The sequence below is a fragment of the Cnephaeus nilssonii genome (genome assembly GCF_951640355.1).
Source record: "Cnephaeus nilssonii genome assembly, chromosome: 4".
Taxonomy (NCBI): domain Eukaryota; kingdom Metazoa; phylum Chordata; class Mammalia; order Chiroptera; family Vespertilionidae; genus Cnephaeus; species Cnephaeus nilssonii.
This window is the reverse complement of record NC_137075.1, coordinates 40,023,026-40,041,723: the sequence shown is the minus strand read 5'-3', so window position 1 is coordinate 40,041,723 and position 18,698 is coordinate 40,023,026. Positions and strand designations below refer to the sequence as shown.

General features: G+C 39.4%; 1 protein-coding gene across 1 annotated transcript in view; it reads right to left on the bottom strand.

Moving 5' to 3' along the window:
* The window catches only part of CDIN1 (CDAN1 interacting nuclease 1), a 218,210-nt gene extending 204,752 nt beyond the window's left edge, over positions 1 to 13,458 (bottom strand). The window contains exon 1 of the mRNA XM_079768045.1: positions 12,893 to 13,458. Coding sequence (XP_079624171.1) covers positions 12,893 to 12,993 — 101 coding nt within the window. The 5' untranslated portion in view covers positions 12,994 to 13,458. The remainder of the gene's footprint in view (positions 1 to 12,892) is intronic.
* Between the last annotated feature and the right edge of the window lie 5,240 nt (positions 13,459 to 18,698).

Below are 18,698 nucleotides of genomic sequence, written 5' to 3'. Positions count from 1 at the left end.
CAAGAAAAAAAAAAAAAGGGAGAAATGCCAACACACAAAAATATGATAACAATAAATGAGATACAGATGTAATTATTTTGATCTGGTTTTTTTTTTTTTGGGGGGGGGGGGGGCTATAAAAATTAGAATAAACTGAGTAAAGAAAATCCTAGAAAAGACATGCCACAGGCCATAACAGGCAATGCAAGTCTCAAACTGGTGATGGCATGCAGTGGTGATGGGGGGCTTAACCAGTGCCTTTGGTGGTGGGGGGCCGGGGGGACTCAGGTTGGTAGCGTTTGCCAGTTTCTGTGGTGTAAACACTCCCACTGTGGCTGATTTTAAGGTACTAATTCAAAGCCACAATTTGTAGGGTGGAGAAAAGCTGGAAAGAGCCAGCTCCAGTACCCACTGGCTATAGGCCAAATTCAGCCCACAGACTTGTTCTGTTTGGCCAGGAAACTGTTGGCCCACACAGTGTTTTTAAAAATTCAAACAAATTGACAACATTTAAACTCATGATTTTTTTTTTTTTCTTAATCAGATCTAGAACTGCTTTCTAGAAAACAGAACACCTGGCCCTGGCCAGTGTGGCTCGGTGGTAAAGTGTCAACCCACGCACAGAAGGGTTTGATTCCACACCAAGGGCACGTACCTGGGTCGCAGGTTTGATCCCAGGCCCAGGTCAGGGCATGTACGGGAGGCAATGCCTATGAGGCAACCAATTCATGCCTATGATATGATATCTCACTCATGGATATGATATCTCTCTCTCCTCAACCCTCCCTCGCTTCCACTCTCTCTAAAAATCAAAAAATCAATGGAAATAATATCCTCCGCTGAGAATTAACAGAAAAAGAAAACAGAACACCTGGCAGCAACGGGACCATATTCCTGCATGGCAATACATGGCTGGTATAAAATGGCAGCTGCTCTGCTAGTGTATACAACTGGACTTTTGTCTTGCCACAATCCCAGCCAAGCCAGCTTCATTCATTCACTCCTTGTTGATACCCACTGACCCCCAAGTGCAACAGGTGTCTGTGATCTCTAGTTAAAGAACAAAATTGGAGAATTCTGGCTCCAGATGTAGAACCTCAGTCAAATCACCAGGTAACATCTGCTCTCTGTTGCTGCATCTGTATAACATTAATAGATCTGACTAGATGGTCTCTAATTCTGATCTTGATCGAAGACTCTATGAGTCACCAAATCTGAAATAATAAGGGAGGTACACAGGTCCCTCCGGAGAAGTATTTGTGATCTGCATGTGAGGAGTTCCTACCAAAGTGCAAACCAAAATGCAAAATGTTATAAATCGGAGGTTAAATGTATTTTTACCTTAATATATATTTTAGTTGGTTGCAGGAAATAAGAATCTAGAAAATGTTAACTTTAGCCCTGGCCAGTGTGGCTCAGTTGGTTGGGCATTGTCCCGTGCACTTAAATGTTGCTGGTTCGATTCCTTGTCAGGGCACATACTCAGGTTACAGGCTTGATCCCTGGTAGGGGGCATGCAGAAGGCAGCTGATCGCTGTTCTGCTCTCACATAGATGTTTCTCTCTCTCTCTCCCTCTCTCCTCCTCTTTCTCTAAAAATCAATTTAAAAATTAATAAATAAGTTAACTTTATCAGTTAAGAAATGAGGTTTGTGAGCTATGTATTACAGCCAGGCTGTAAGAGTCTGTGTGGTTTGTAATACTATACAATGAAGAATCTCTCTCTTATTCCCAGTCCATTTACTATCTTAGCTAAATGGGGCTTGAAGTGCAAGTTAATTTCAAATTTTATTAGCTTTCCCTACCAATATTATCAGCAAAGACAAATAGCAGGGTAACATACTTTAAGCAAAAGATGATACTGGCTTGAAAGAGTTGTAGATAAAAACAAAATATTGAAAAAAAATGATTTTCAGTCTAATTTCATCTGCAGTTATAGGAAGATGCAGTTAAACAACACTGAACCCTCCCAGATCTCATCCACACAGAGGGTCACCTACGAAGAGCACAGAAGTCTTAGACACCATCTCATAAGTTACAGAATCGGGAGGCTAAGGTGTGGCACAGGCATGAGCAAACACAGGGGTTTCGCCCTGCATTTCTATTTATACTAAAGCTGGAGTTGGGTACCCACAGTGTTCCTACACTAAACATACCCGGTTCTATTTGAGAGTAATCACAAATATTCATGACAAACAGTAATTCATAAACTTGCTGGGCGTATATCTGAATCTTTCATATCACCAGGCTGACTAGGCGAGCAACAAGCAAATAGCTGGGAAGTGAGCTTACCCAAACACCTGCATCCCAAAGCTGACAGACCTTGCACCCTGTATAGTGCTAGCTGCATGTTTGGAGATTTTCAACAATCTTGAGTGATAACCCTTGTAAATATCAAGTCGGCCATGTCTCCTGGTTCCTAAAACAGGGTTAAATAGAAGATCAGAGTTTACAACTCATCCTTTCTTGGGCCTGAGGAAAGGACAATCTCAACAATAACAAAAATTTTAAATTAAAAATAAATATGAGTTGGGGGCTGGGGGACATGTTGACAATGCACAACATATTTTAAATCTCCATCTCCTATATGTCTACTGCATCCAGGGCAGCCTCAGAAAGACTGGGATTCATACAGAATTGCCCTAATTAGCAGGGGTGTCGTTTGTTCAGGGAAAGACCCAGAGTTTACATATTTGCCTGAGCAACAATATCAAGACCCATGAACCCATCTTACTTTCTCTTCTACTTGTATGGCTTGCTTTGTTGCAAAATATTTATTCCCAGGGTCCTAATGTTATTACTCTAAGTTTAATAGTTGTCAAACATTTTTAGCAGCTGAATCTCAATATTTAAAATGCATGAAAGAAATAAGTCCTGAGATATTTTAGCATTCTGTTATCTCAGTGAGACTTCAGGTGTTTGTCAGGTCGCAATGTGAATGCCCATTAAATTAAAAAACAAAAACAAAAATCTTTATTTGCTGCCTTTAAGCCAGAAGGCACATAAAGACCCCCCCCCCCCCCTTAGCCAAGGGATAGCACTTGAAAAAGGTGACACTGTCAAACATGTCACTGTTCTTTGGCATGAAGGAAGCTTTGGGTTATGAGGAAGAATGATCAACTCTTAACATATGTGTTATCAAGATGCCTCCCTGAAAGGTAGGGCTGGAAAGAAAGAGGAAAGAAAAGTAGAGGCAGGTATTTAGTTCCCCAAAGTGGCCAGGAAAAGGCTTGATTTATGACAGGCCTTGTGCCATCTTTACTACATGAGGCACAGAGTGCTCCATGGGCCAAACATGCTGGATCCAGCTGTCTATTCTGTTCCCATAAGAGATGGAGACATTCCGTTAGAAGTTGCACCCCACACCTTTAATGTGTCCCCTGTATACCAGCTCACTGTATAAGCAGTTTGGCAGCAGAAAGGGACAAGAAGAAAGATATCTTGAATCAGACATTTGAAATAATTTCCCTTCAAAAGAAAGAAAATTGAAAATAAAATAAAGGAAAATTTATTCTTTACCCATCTCCCATATGATTTTCATACCGGTACAGGACTTTTATATATTAAGGTTGCTTTTCATGCTGGTTGTTTCGTTTTTAAGGAAACTTCAACCAATATGGCAAAACTGCACAAAATGTGTAATAAAAACATAACAGTGAATTTAGTCAAAATTTGTGGAAAGTCAAATAATAAAATATTATTACCCTTTATATACTGTATATTGAACATTTTTCTCCTAGGGAATTATATAATTCCTCTTTATTGTATCAGCATACATTTTGGTGTGGGTTATTACTTAATAGACTAAAGTCTGATGCCTGACTATAGACTTAAAATGAAGTCAATAATTTAATTGTGTGTGAGGAAAAGTTTCCCTCACACTAATAAGAAATATAGCCAGCATGTGGGTCCTTCTTGGGATAACATTATCTGAGGTTTTCCTCAAACACTGTACTCCTTGCAAGAACTCAAGCTCATCTCACTTTTGCAACTATGCAAATCCAAAGGAGCACAGATATCTGATAAAAGCTAAGCAGCAATTTTAGAAAGCGAAGGTACCATCTAACTAAATAAGAAAATAACCTTCAAGAGTCTTCAAAGCTAGGCTACAGTGCAGCAACTAATATAAAAACCTAAAATTTTACAGAATGAAAAAAAATCACATTTGAAAAGATAAAGTAACGGAAATACATGAAATAACCACATTCTTTTCTTAGACCAATTTTTAGAACAATTTCTTTAGAACAATTTCTTTTCCAATTTGTACTAATGACTAATAGAGGGAAAAATATATATATATATATTAAGAAATATAGCCAGCATGTGGGTCCTTCTTGGGATAACATTATCAGATACTCCACTTCCTGAGTATCTGAATATTATTTTGAAAGTCATGTAAAATAATTTTATTTCTTTGGCAAAATCACCAAAATAATTTTCAGTTCAATAAAACACTGACATTTCTCCCCCTTACAAGTTATTCTCTCATTATTTGGAACACAAGGTCCACCACAATATTGTCAAAGTATAGGAAATTGGCCACATATTGAAAGAACAAGGCCAATGGAATAACCTTCCTATTTAAGTAAGTCAAGCCCTACATTATTAATTATACACTGCAATGTGCTACTACAATTCTTAAAAATTTGTGAATCTAGGTTTTAAAAACTGGATTATATATAACTATGAAAGATTTAAGGCAAGTTTTGAATATTAGAGCCAATTCAACTAATGATCAAGCCTATGTGTTCACAGCCACACAATCAACTGATCCACATAAACATGTATTTTCTACAAATCTATGGGCTTTCATTTCAAAGCAAAATTTTGTTTCATATGTTTCAGAAGTTTACTACTCAGATATTTCTTCTACTATAGGCCATATACTAAATTCCAAAAGTAGTCAGATTTACCCTCCATTAACTACTTACCAAGACTACCAGGACCTTTACACTAAGCTAAGTGTTTTTACACGCCTGACTTCACTTAATCCCCACCACAGCCTTAAGAACAGTTTGAATCCTGCTTCCTTCTACTTCCTAGCTGTGGAGCTTCATCCCTCCTTTTACAGATGAGGCAATTGTGACTCAGATAAAAAGAGGCAGTGCCCAGTCACTTCCTAAGAACAAATAGTTAAAGGAAGCAAAAACAATGGTATAAAAGTCACCCTATGGGAAAAGTGGACTGACTTAAAAATGCACCATGGGGGCGGGGTGGGGTAAGGGGGTGGGAAGGGATGCATTGTTCAAAAAAGAAAAACTGTAGCCAATGGCAGCACCAAATTATACTCAGCCACACTAAATAAATGTAAAAATTAAATAAAATTGTTGTGCATGTCCCAAGCACATACCTTAGCTACTCCACTCCCAACCAGACTGGACCCCTAGGTCTATCACCAAGAACCAAGAACCACTAAGTTCAACACTGGCAAAGATACAGAAGAGCCAGACTTAACTCCAGTTCTCAGGTTGAGGTAGGTGAAGATCTCAAGAAAATGAATCATGTATATTGGTTTAAGCACAGAGAGTCCAACCAAATGAGTTTTTAACCACTCTTTTTGAGATTTCTCTAGGATCGGCCTCACATGAGTGAATGGTTGCCTATGTTGTGATCCAAGAGTGTAGACACAGTAGATTTAAGGGCAATGACAGAAAATCATGCTTAGAAATGTGGAAGGCACCATTAAAAAAACAACAACTAAGCCAGGACCCCTAAGGGAAAAGATATAGCAATAGGGTAAAGACACTTGTTTGCTTAGAGATTTATGGTGTCAAGAGTTTGATCTATGTCTTATAAGGAAAGGCATGAAGAGCAACCAAAGAGCTAACGTATGGAAAGGGAACTCAGGGAAAAATCAAACTTGTGCCAAAGGGCTTAGTTCACCAACAAAAGAATTCCCAACGAAGGTATATCTCCACTAAGAACCCCACTTAACTAACCATATTGGATCTAACTGTGCAACAAGTCGTTTGGTTTCTAACATTCTATGATTTTAATAATTTATAGCTATTGGATGTGTCTTAAACTCTTCCCTTAGACTATAATTATTCAAAATTAATTACTATATCACTCTACCTGTTTTCTTAAAAAAAAATACCCAAATAGTGCCACAAACATAGTGAGCACACAGTGAATTTATAGACCAACTCCTATAAGAGATGGATAAACTACATGTACTAGTAAAAATTGTAGACTGACTGTAGGATGGATTTTTTTTTAACATAATATGGTGATAGTGGATGATATTAGTTGAAAAGCATTCCAGTGAGAGAAATAGAAAATCACCATTAGGCAAAAACCAGTAATAACTGTTTCATGCAAACTCCACTGATGGATGCTAAAATCATGAGGGAAAGTGTGATGTGAGAAAAAGGATATTTGCATAATCTTGAAGGATATCCCTTACAAAGTATAAGGGAGAAACTTGGCAGGCACCACACCTTAACCAAGTGAATAAGGTTAACCTCACCAGTAATAAGACATATGAAGACATGAACCCCATGATAGGATGCACTGAAAAGGGCACCATATCACTTCTGAGCTATTCTTGCCAAAATGTTTACCCTTGATCTAATCATGAGAAAACACCAAACACAAACTGAGGGATGTTCTACAAAACTACTGAACAGTGCTCTTCAAAAGTGTCAAGATCATAAAAGACAAGATAATAGTGGAAAAAAGGTCACAGATTGGAGGTGACTAAGAAAACATTACAATTAAATCTAATGCGTGATCCTGGAATAGAAATGGGACATTGAATCCTGGAATAGAGCAAGGTCATTAGTGAAAAACAAACAAAAAACAACATTCAAAAAAGGTCTATAAATTAATAAACTGTATTGCATAAGAATTAATTTCTTGATTTTGACAATTATACTATAGCTATGTAATATATTAACATTATGGCAAGCAGAGTGAAAGGTATATTGGAATTCTTATAATATTTCTGCAACTTTTCTGTAAGTTTAAAATTATTTATATATATATATATATATATATATATATATATATATACACACACACACACACACACACACACACACACACACACCGTATTTTCCGGTATATAAGATGACTGGGCGTATAAGATGACCCCCAACTTTTGAGATTTTCCTGGGTTAAAAAGTCATCTTATACACCGGAAAATATGGTATATATATATATATATATATATATATATATATAGAGAGAGAGAGAGAGAGAGAGAGAGAGAGAGAGAGACAGAGAGGAGGGTAGAGATAGGTAAAGACCTCAAGAAAATGAATGAAATGTATTGACTTAAGCATAGAAAGCCTAGCCAAATTAGTTTTTAAATACTTCTTTTGAGGTTTCTCTAGAACAGTCACCTTCCTATATAATAAAACCCTAATATGCAAATTGACCGACAAGCAGAACAACCAGTGGAACAACTGGTCTCTATGATGCACACTGACCACCAACCGAGGGCAGCTCCTGCGCTGAGCGTCTGCCACCTCACCTCACTCCCGGAGAGGGAAGCGAACAGTGGTGGCAATGGGGGCGGGGGAGGGGGGCAGGCTGGCCGGCAAGTGCCCCGCCGGTTGCCTCCTGTAAACCGGCAGTCGGACATCCCCCAAGGGCGCAGGCTGGGCTGAGGGACCCTCCCCGCCCCGCCCCCCCGGCCCATGCACAAATTTCATGCACTGGGCCTCTAGTTTTATATATAAAATATATATGTAGTGTTTAGGCAGTAAAATATAATCTGATAATATAAGTTGATTGGGCTGGGTGTTTTGACCTGAATAAGAAGGTCCAGAAAATAATTTGAGAGATGCAAATCAATGACTATATCCTCAGCAAGTACTTAAATACAGGATGTCCTATATTCTTGGGGGCAAATGTCCTGCTACTGTAAAACGGCAGAAGAGAATAGAATGAAGGTGAATTTAGCAGTTGTGAGGTATCAGATATCACAAAGCCCTATCCCTTCGTATCAACTTGGAGAATTCTGAGACCAGAGCAGCTAAGGGATTGCAGGTTCAGTGCACTGACTTAGAAAGACAAACTTGTAATTTCAGTGGAAACAAAGAAACCATGGAGTAATGAGAGTAGAGAGCGGAAGCCACCATATAAAACAAAAATTAAGCTGGGGTAAAATTTATCTCTGAGCATATGCTACAATAAATTTCAGCTAGAAAGATGAAAGGATTAACAATAAGAAAGAAAGGCATAAAGAACCTAGAAGAATATTTAAGTGAAAGATTTCTTTTTCATATCATAGGACAGGAAAAGAACTTGCTCAGCATAAAAGGAAAAATGAGGGGAAAAAACACACACATAAATTTGAAGTTAAGCATTTTCAAAATAGAACAATTACTAAAAGCAAACAGAAAATATCTGCAAAAAAATATGAACATATAAAGGATCAACATCCTTAACATATGCAGATCAATAAACAATAATAGCAAACCTCAATACAAAATTAGGCAAAAGACACCAGGCAGGTAATTCAAGAAGAAAACTAAATGGTCAATAAACAGTTGAGAAAACATACAACGTATTATAATCAAAATGCAAATTACAAGATGTCATTCTCAATCCATCATGTTAAAAATTAAATAATGACTCTCTTCAATGTTTGCAAAGTTGTAGAGATATATATTCCCATGCTCTGTTGGTAAAAGGATTAATACAATCTTTTTTTTTTATAGTAAATTGTCAATACATATCAGAATTCTTCAAAACATAAATACGTTTGATTGAAAATAGGTAGTGGTTGTCAAAGTGTGATCAATGAATTCCTGGAGTCCCTGAGACTGTCTCGGGGGTCTATAAGGTCAAAATTACCTTTATAGAAATAGTAAGACGTGATTTGCCTTTTCCCTGTGTGGTGTGTGCAATGATAGTGCAAAAACAATGGTGGGTGAAGTTGCCAGCTCCTGAGCACAAATCAAGGCCGGGCACAACTGTCCCAGGAGTCACTGTATTCTTCACTGTCACATACTTGCAGGAAACAAAAAGCCAGTTTTACTTAGGAATATCTTCAAATTCACTTATTAATACTCAACCTTTGAATACACATCCTTTTAACATTTTATATGAGCAAATAAGAAGTAAACACAAAGCACGTGTACTGCATACAGAAGTCTGATGGCTGTCTCAAGGAAAAGCACTTGTATGCTTGTTTGAGAGCTGAACTAGCTGCTTTTTCTTTTTTTTTTAAATATATTTTATTGATTTTTTACAGAGAGGGAGAGGAATAGAGAGTTAGAAACATCGATGAGAGAGAAACATCAATCAGCTGCCGCCTGCACACTCCCTTATTGGGTATGTGCCCTCAACCAAGGTACATGCCCTTGACTGGAATCGAACCTGGGACCTTTCAGTCCGCAGGCTGATGCTCTATCCACTGAGCCAAACCAGTTAGGGCACTAGCTACTTTTCCATGAAACACCATTCTTACTGGATTAAATGATGGACAGAGTATGATTATTCAGATTTGGGTATCTGGCAGACATTTCCTCAAAATTAAACAACATGAGCCTGTCACTTCAAGAAAAACAAGTGATAATGTTTGTTACCAATGATAAAATGTGAGCTTTCAAGGGAAAATTCTGTATCCATCACCATAAGCGTGACAGCTTCAAATCTTACAGATTTTTCTGATGAGATCAGGGAAGATATTAACAAATGTGATTTCTTTCGAAGCTATATAACGAACGGTGACAACATCTGGGAGACCTGTATAACTCACAACCAACATTTTGCAAGTGAACAATGCATGATGATAAAAGTCATGCATAGGTAAAAGATCCACTCAAAGTTCATGACAGGCCAACGGATTGTAATATAACAGAGTGGAAAGGGCCAATATACAGTTTCACATTCCACACTGCAATTAACCTTTAAGAAAATACCACTTGTTGGGTTTTATGTAGCAACAAAAATATCCACAATTATCTGAAAAGCCGATTAAATTACTCTTCCCTTTCCAACTGCATATCTAATTGAGGCCAGAGTGTCTTCATATTCTGTAGTCAAAACAACATATCAGAGCAGGTTGAATGCAGAAGCAGGTATCTTCCTTCCATTAAGGGAGACGTTTAAAAATTTTTCACAAGTATAAAATGGCCATTTTCTCACTACTTTTTCGAAATGATGGCTGTTAATCGAGTATTTAAACATAACATGTTAACGAAAACATGTAATGGCTTTATTAGTTAATTTTTAAATAAATTAATCAGTAAATTTTCTTAAATTTCTCAGATTTAATTTGTATTTTGGTAAATATCAACAGATATAACCAATATATCAGTACATAAATGCTCTTTTTCAGAGTGTAAAGAGATCTTCAGACTAAAAGTTTGAAAACTGGGAATCGAAAGTAAGAAAATAAGCAGACTTGGCAATATATATATATATACACACACACACATATATATATATATATATATATACATATATATATATATATATATATATACAAAAAAAAATAATATGAAAAAAATTAGAGAGAAAAAACTCTTGATATCCAACAATAAGAAAATGAATGGTACATCTAGAACGTGATATTGATTATTTGAAACACATTGTGAAGACTTTTTGAAGATGAGGAATGCTCACCATATGTTAATTGAGTAAAGCAAGACCTATAAAGTATATTAGCAGAGACAATACTATAGTGTGAAAAAAAAGACTAGAAGGAAATAGATAAAATGGTAACAAAAAATTTCTGGGCTATAGTATTATAAATACTTTTTCGGTTTTTTTTACTGAGCATGTCCTACTTTTAAAATCAGAAAAATTAAAATTTTTAGCAACTTTTTAAAACATTTTAGTACTTTAATTTTTAAGAACTCACCGTGTGTAAAGTATGTGAATGTCACCAAAAACAATTGCTGCTGTTATTATTAATAATATTGAAACTAATCAAGGCAGCTTAGTATAGAATTCTGAACTGAAAACTATGAAACCTGTACTCAAGACAGTGTTTAGCCATTAAACATCTCTGGTATGTTTGACAAGTCATTTAACCTCTTTGAACCACCAGAAATTATCTTTCAGGTCCGTACCTGACCAACTCTATCAAATCTAAAGATTGTGCAAGTCCTTTGCAAGGAACATCTAAAGTAAAACAGTGCTTGGTGAACACAAATACAGTGTACAGATGTTGTTATAGAACTGTGCGCCTGAAACCTGTATAATTCTGTTAACCCGTGTCACCCCACTACATTCAACAAAAAGAAAAGAAAAACACACACACATAAAATAAAGTCAAACAGTGCTGTAGTGAAGCCAAGTCCAAAATCACACTCTTTATAAAATTTCCATCCATGCTGCTAAATGGCTCTTTAATTTCTTCTGCTGATTAGTGCAGCCTCTGTAAATAGTTTCCCGTGGAAGAGTTTGTGATTCCCCAGGTGTTATTTTGAAGAAGTGAAAAGTATTGGGGCATATTATGAATAAAAGGGGGGCGGGGCATAAGAGAATAACCAAGACAGCCTGGTGCCCCAAACGAAGGGAGTCCTTCATAAGAGTACTTCATAAGTGCATAAAAGTATGGGAAGGGTACCTCTTTTGAGAGGACAAAGTATTTGCTATGGAAAAAGAAAAAGAATGAGAGCGAAGGAGAAGAGGGAGGGGGGAAACAAGAAAAGCAAGACTATAGTTGTAATATAAGTACATGAGAGAAGAATATCTAAATGTATGTTCGATTTTAAAACTATCCAGAAATATCTACCTATTCCCTTAGCTGATGAGCCTTTACCCATTCACTGCTCATTGGCAGAGTTGGCAACAGTTAAAGACAGATCATTAAATTCCAATTTATCAGTTTTGTTCCTGGTTAGCAAGTCTGATAAAAAAGACTATAAAAGGATAAATATTGCCTTAAATTAAATATGGATAATTTTAGAAAGAGATCCCTTCATTTTACAGATTAGGAAAACAGAGTCCTTCAAAAAACTGAGATCATAAGACTTTCAACTTACGCTTCAATTGTACTTTATTAATACCAATTATCCAATAATCTCTCTTTCTTCAAGAAAACATTTCTATGGTGATGTCTGTTGAAGGACTGCACGTCAAGGACAAGGACATCCTCCATTGAGGGTTACAGTGCTCAGTACCACAAAACAAAATGGTACAAGTTGGAATTTGGTTTTGAGATCAAAGAAAAAGGAAACAAGCATTTTAATCTTTAACATGTCACAAATATAATAACCTGCTTTGTCCTGGCTCGGTTCTTTGTGTAATGTCTGGGCCTCAGTTTGCACATCTTTAAAATGAAGAAATCTATACTTCCTAAAGTCCTTTCTTAGAAAGATGGATAATCCTAAAATCACTAAAAAAAAAAAAAAAAAAAAAAGGTGTTTTGGGGAGGAGGGAAGTATGAATGAAATATACCTGGAACGTGTATACATATGGTGGTTCAAATGGCCAATCCTGAGCCAAGAGTGGAATCTCTGGGGTACAGTCTCTCTGGCTGGCTTGAGAACACTCGAGGGCCCTTAATTACATTAGAGAGCCATCGTCACCCAGGAGGCCCCTTCTGGCCTGTGCCCCCTCGTTTGCTTCCAGGGGCCAATTGAAAAGGGTCCTCCATTTCCTCCTTTTGAATCTACAATTGGTATTTCCACTTTAAGGGCGGGTCCTGCCCCCTGTCATTCACCCCTAGTACCTGTCAATTAACCACTAGACATTTCAAGGAGCACCTACTATGTGCACCCATCACTTTCACATACCAAGTTCTCAATAAACAACTGTTAACTTGGATTTAATTGATTCATCCAGTAAGAGTCTCCAGAAGAAGGCAGGTGAAGGAAGACACCTTTCACCCCCCTGATCTCCTAACACTGACAGGAGTGACACGTGGTTCCTACGGGCGGGCTGGGCTGCCGGGCACAGCTGCTGCGGGCCGGGGGCTGTGAGAGCGGAGCGGAGCGGTGGGCACTTACCTGGGGAACCTCTGCTTCAGCTTCCTCAGGCTCTGCCTGGTGGGAGGCACAGACACTAGGCACTGGGCTATCTCGTCGTACTGGGCTTTGGTCAGTATCATGTTGGGCCAGAGTCTGGGAGGTGGCGGGACAAGTGGAAAAAACACCCTGGGCTCGAGCAGCCTTGGTGCCGGGGGGCCAGGGGCGGGCACACAGGGGCACGGCGCGGGGTCCTCCACTTCCCTGGCGGGTCCCCCCAGCCCTGCACCCTCCGACGAACAGCCTAGGCTTCACCCACCGCGCCGGGGCGGCGGGGGCGGGCTTTAGACCAGCGGGCCCGGCCCGGGCTTTCTGGGCAGCCGCAGTGGGCCCAGCCGAAGGCAACCGCCGCCATGTCAGTGAAGGGCACACCAATCAGGAAGCAGCGACCCCGGCAGAGGCGGAGCCTAAGTCTCCGCGAGCAGGGATCCCGGCAGCGACCACCTGGGACCCGCCTGGGGCGGTCCGCGCGTGCACCCTCGGGGTTGCCAGCCGAAGCCCTGGCTCGCAGACCCGGCAGCAAGGGCACGTGGGGGCCCGCGATCCCTAAGCTGGAGCCCGCAAAGCCGCTGCCGGGGCGCCCGGTTTGAATACGTTTTCCAAAAGCGCGGGTTTTAACGCGTCTCCGATTGGAGACCGACGGAGAGAGTGTGCCTTCCCCCAAGACTCCGCACTCCGAGGGCGGGGCCGAGGGCCAAACCCCAGCATCTCGGTAGACACGGCACCAGCCCGGCTCCTGCAGCTCGCGTGGCGGCTGGTCTGTGCTGGGAAACAAACTAGAAAACAAACCCGACGTCATCAAACAGCCCGCGGGGAGGAAGAGCACTCGCACCCCCGCCCCCGGCTGGGTGCTCCGGGACTGAATCTTTCCTCCCCCGTCTCCGTCTCCCCAGCTCTCAGCGTAGTAGGCGCTGGACAAACGTTTGGAGAAAGGAGGCAATGACTGTTTTCCGTGGCGACCTGATGGCACTTTTCTAGGACGTCAGACCCTCCTTTAACCCCTTTAAAAAAATCATTTTGTTTCTTAGGAGGCCATTGTGTTGTGTTTCTTTTCAAATTTTAACATTTTCAGCAAATGAATGAAAGAGTGTTTGTTAGAGAATGTGTGGGGTTTTTTGTTTGTTTTCAATCTGGAATAAGGCCTGGGTGGGAAGTTTTTAGATATGCCTCCTTGGATAAATTCCTTAATCCACCAAGCCTCAGTTCCTTTGTCTGTAAAATTGTGTGTATTTTTTTTTTTAATTAATGAGGTAGATGTTAATCTTAAATAGGAAAGTAAAAGACTCCTCAGCCTATTGTACAGCAGATAGCCCCTAGGTAGATTACTTGATATTGTTTAACAGGCCCCCTAGGCTTTGACTCACTTAATCCTCTAACTTCCTGTAGGCAGGTACAAAGCCATTATCACCTTCCACCTCCCTTTCTAAGGGGTGAATCGACTGAGGCCTGAAAAGGTTAAGTAACTTCCCTGAGGTCAGGAGCAGGAGTAAGCAGCATGCATAAAGTTTAAACTGCTGAAATTTGGTTCCAGAGTCTGTGCTCTTGCCCACTCTCTTGTATTTGATTACTACACCAAATAGTCACACTCTCTTAGGCCAAAGGGTAAGCATTTTTTGAACAGGAATAATCTACATTTCGAAGAATCTTTTTGAAAAGATTCACCACTTTATTTTCCCGGTAACAACAACGGGTCCTGAATTCAGAAACCATGCTTTTGGTGTGCTTTTCCCCCTGAATATTTACATCAGAATGTTTTCTTGCCATATGCTTTGCATCTAGCTCTGGTTGTGTGACATTAGTACATAACTATTTATTTATGGCAGCGTGGCCTGGAGTTGCCACCTGGCTAGTTTGTTGCTGACCCTGCCATGACTTTTACATGAAAGCTAGCTGACGATAAGCAGACACCACTTGATCCCCCATTCCATTCTCCCTCCCACTTCCCTCTTTCCGATTCACAGCCAACAGATTTTTATAGAAAACGTCAGTTCAAGGATGTTTGCACGAGTTATTTTTTATAGTAACTCTTCTCTCTGGCTCTTGTCCTGCATTCACCCTCACAACCCTTAAGGAACAGGCCAGGTTTGTTTTTGTGTTTTTATTTTTAACATGCTGGCAGTTTACAATTTTGACCCAAATCCAGTGGATTGTTTGGAGTTAGTGCCAGGGGAAAAGCACAGTTATGTTGCTGTTTTTGTTGGCAGTGACAGTAGCGTTGTTTATTAAGCACAAAATAGAAGCAAAGCAGAAATGTGTTATTCTTCTTGTCGTCGTTGTTGTTTAGGTGTTTTTAAATGTTCTTTTCATGTGAAATGCTTGGAGTCAGCCAATTATTCCTTTGAGGCCTCCTTTCTACCTCCCTTTTCCCTACCTCCATTCTGTCCCATCTCTTGCATCTCACTCCATCCCCCTCACCTGCCATTACTGCTCTAGAGCTGCCTTTTCATGCCCGAGGTCCCCCCACTGTTTCTCAGTCAGTAATACCAACCATGTGCCCGTTAAATGAAGTAGGGTCACGAAATGAAAACAATACCAAACTAAAAACCCGAGGAACTGGCTACCTGTTTAAAATTAGCTATAAATGCTGTGCCCTTGAATAAGTGAAAGCTTTTCTAATCCTGAATGTACTCAGTGTAACCCCCAGAAATGGAACTTCATAGTTCTCATAGGGGGAAAGTATCTAGGAACATGAAAAAATCCTAGTAACAAAACAAAATGTGTCAAAGTAGGGACTAGTGCAGCTCCCTGGAAGAATCCACAGCCTGGGAAGATGGGCTGGAGTGAATCACTTGACCAGATTTCTTTCTGCCAATTCCTGGACAAGGTGAATGATGAACAATTTTAAAGGAGTGTGGGGCTTGGCAGGAAGGCAGCAGAAGGTCATTTCAAGAAGAGTGCTAAACACAAAGGACTAAAAATAAGAGTGAGCCAAGTCACGTGCATGGGAGAGCTATTCTGGCGAGAGCAAAGAGTTCTAGACAGAGTGAAAAGGAGCTGAAGATGCTTGACCTTGGAAAGGTCAGTCACATTTTTTAACAGCCTGTTGTTCACTGGGTCTGCCAAATCCAATGTGTGTTTTTAAAAATAAATGCTGAATATTATTTTTTACTACATTTTAAAGTCTGATTCTATTCATGGAATCTTGTTAAAGTCAACTTATTGATTATTTTAAAGAAAAATAATTGAAGTTTACTCATTGAAAAAGAAGGGAGTTAACGTTATTTAAACACCTATTATACTCAAACATTATGCCCTTAACCGCTGATTTTATAGATTAGGAAACCGAGACTGGAAGAGAGCAAAAGATTTGCCTGATGGACCCAGTTAAGTTGCAAAATCATGATTTGGTTACAAGTCTGTCTAATAATAGAGCCTCATGTTCTCCATTGCAGTGTACTGTTAAAAAAGCAAAACCTCTTTGGTTGATTATCCTCAGTTAAGCATTTATTTTCTGAAATAGCCCACTACTTTCTTTGGCCACCACCAATGCCTGCTGAAGAGGCATTCAACTTTTGTTTTAGACATTCAGTCAAAGCACACTTTTTTGAAGAAATTGTTTGGCCTCTTGGACTAGAATAGATTGCCTATTTTTTTCTTTGCCACATGAGGCACCACCTAAAGTGATGCATCTTTTGAAACCGAAGTTTACATCTCCATACTTGCCATCCACGCATGACAAGTCATTTTATCCTGGTCCCGAAATAATTTAAGTATTCAGTGAACGATAAAAAGCAGAATAGTTCACTTGTTGAGGCTCGCGGCAATTATTCAAATTAATGACTTAAGGAATTAAATAGGGCAGGCCAAAAGCCAAATGTGGTCACTTCATGCAAGTCGATGGTGATGTCTGTCCAACCAGGTGGCCTGATTCCAGAGGGAGGTTACTTGTTGATGGGAGTATTCACCAAAGTCCTGTTACAAATAGAAACCATGTCCCACTTGTGCAGAATTCAGAATGTGCATGTTAGTCCACAATCCGAAGAACCAATGCTGTGGGTAGACATAGTGCTAAGCATTTTAAATACATCTATCTTCCCTTAATCCTCAGATCCAGTGTCAAGAGGTAAGTGCTATTATTGAATTCATTTCTAAGGTGAGAAACCTAAGACTTAGAGAGTAGGTTTGTCCTTATCAATTACTCGAAAATGAAATTTAAAAAGACAAAGACATATGAAATGCAAGCCCCCAATTAGTGATTACACAATTCAACAGACATAGAATTACTCTGTCAAATTGATCTAAAAGGTTCTAAATAGTTATTCTCAGTTTCTGTATTTATCACATAAAGACTCGTAAGAAAATTTGAGGATCAGCCCTGGTTTGCCTATCACATTCCGAAAGCCAATTTGTAAGCCAGGTATGCGCAGTCTAGGATATCACACTTCCACGTTCTCATAGTTAGAAGCAAAGTATAACCTGTTCCTTTTAGACTTCTAAGGATCAACTATCATTATTATTACCATTCTTCTGTATTTAGTTCTTCTCAAGTGATGCATATTTATTAAGATCAGCAGTGCAAATCCTTACAGGCTATTTCATTATACACCCTATAAAGTTAATGCCATGTGTTTTTATAGCATAAAACCCAATTTCTTCTTGAGATAATAAACCCATCAGTCAGAGCTCATATACCACTTCTGTTCTGAATTACACACCCAACACTATTGGCACATGATAAAGGCTATTAATTGGCATCTACACATTTACAACATTTGCCAAGGATAAGAAACAAAAGTAGAGTTTTTAGCAGGGATATTTTCTCTTGGGTGTTTTTGTGTTCTAGCAAAGGGAGGCATGTGAACATGTTTGTTGAAGAAAGACTGAAGCCTCTTACATTTTCTCCTCAGGCTCATCAGGGACTTGTGGATAATTTGCAGGCAATTTGTATCCCCTTTTCCTGCAGGACTAAACCTCAGATGCAATTTCTGCAGTTGTCAGTCACTCTTCTTGTCCCACAGACCATTCTGCAAGAATACGTCATGTTCTGAGGGCTTTCTCACATTTATAAATTCAGCATTTGAAAGGGACTATGCTGGTGGAGTAGAGGGTTTCTATTGGGGGTTTGGGGAAGAGAAATGAGAGGCAAGGAATCAAGTCTGTCCTTAATATGCAATTTTTTCAACATAAGGTAGAGTTGGAAGCACTTGTCAGATGAAGATTAGCTCTAAGTCTCTTCATTTAAAAAATTACTTTCTTTTGCCATCCCACTGGGTTAGGCTTTCATAAGAGGAGGCAAGATGCCAGTCATGATTTATAACTGCTTCCCTCTCTATGATTGATGGAAGGAGAGTTCAGGGAAGGAGTTCCTTCTCAGATAAGTATAGAGATTATCTATAATAATAAAAGTGTATTATGCTAATTAGACCGGACATCCTTCTGGACAAAGCCGGGGTTGCGAGGGAAGCGCGGGTCCCGGGTGCCAGAGGGAAGCCAGTGCCGGTAGCCGGGGGAAGGAAGGCCTACTCTTGCACGAATTTCGTGCATCGGGCCTCTAGTTGTAATAATAGGCTCCCCTCTTTTGAGAAAATGAAAGCACATCACACAGTTATTTAACATATTGCCATCACAAAATGTATACCAGCCATCGTTACACCCACTTGGCTTATGGGGAAACTGAGGTACAAGATGGTTTAGAACTTCAACCAGTTTCTTTAGATTTCACTTTTACATGTGAGGTTATAAAAATACATGTCTATTTTTTGTACTTCTTTTACTTCATTTTTTTTTTCACATAATCATCAAAGAAACATATGTTCCTTGTAGTCAACAACAGAAGATCAGATACTAT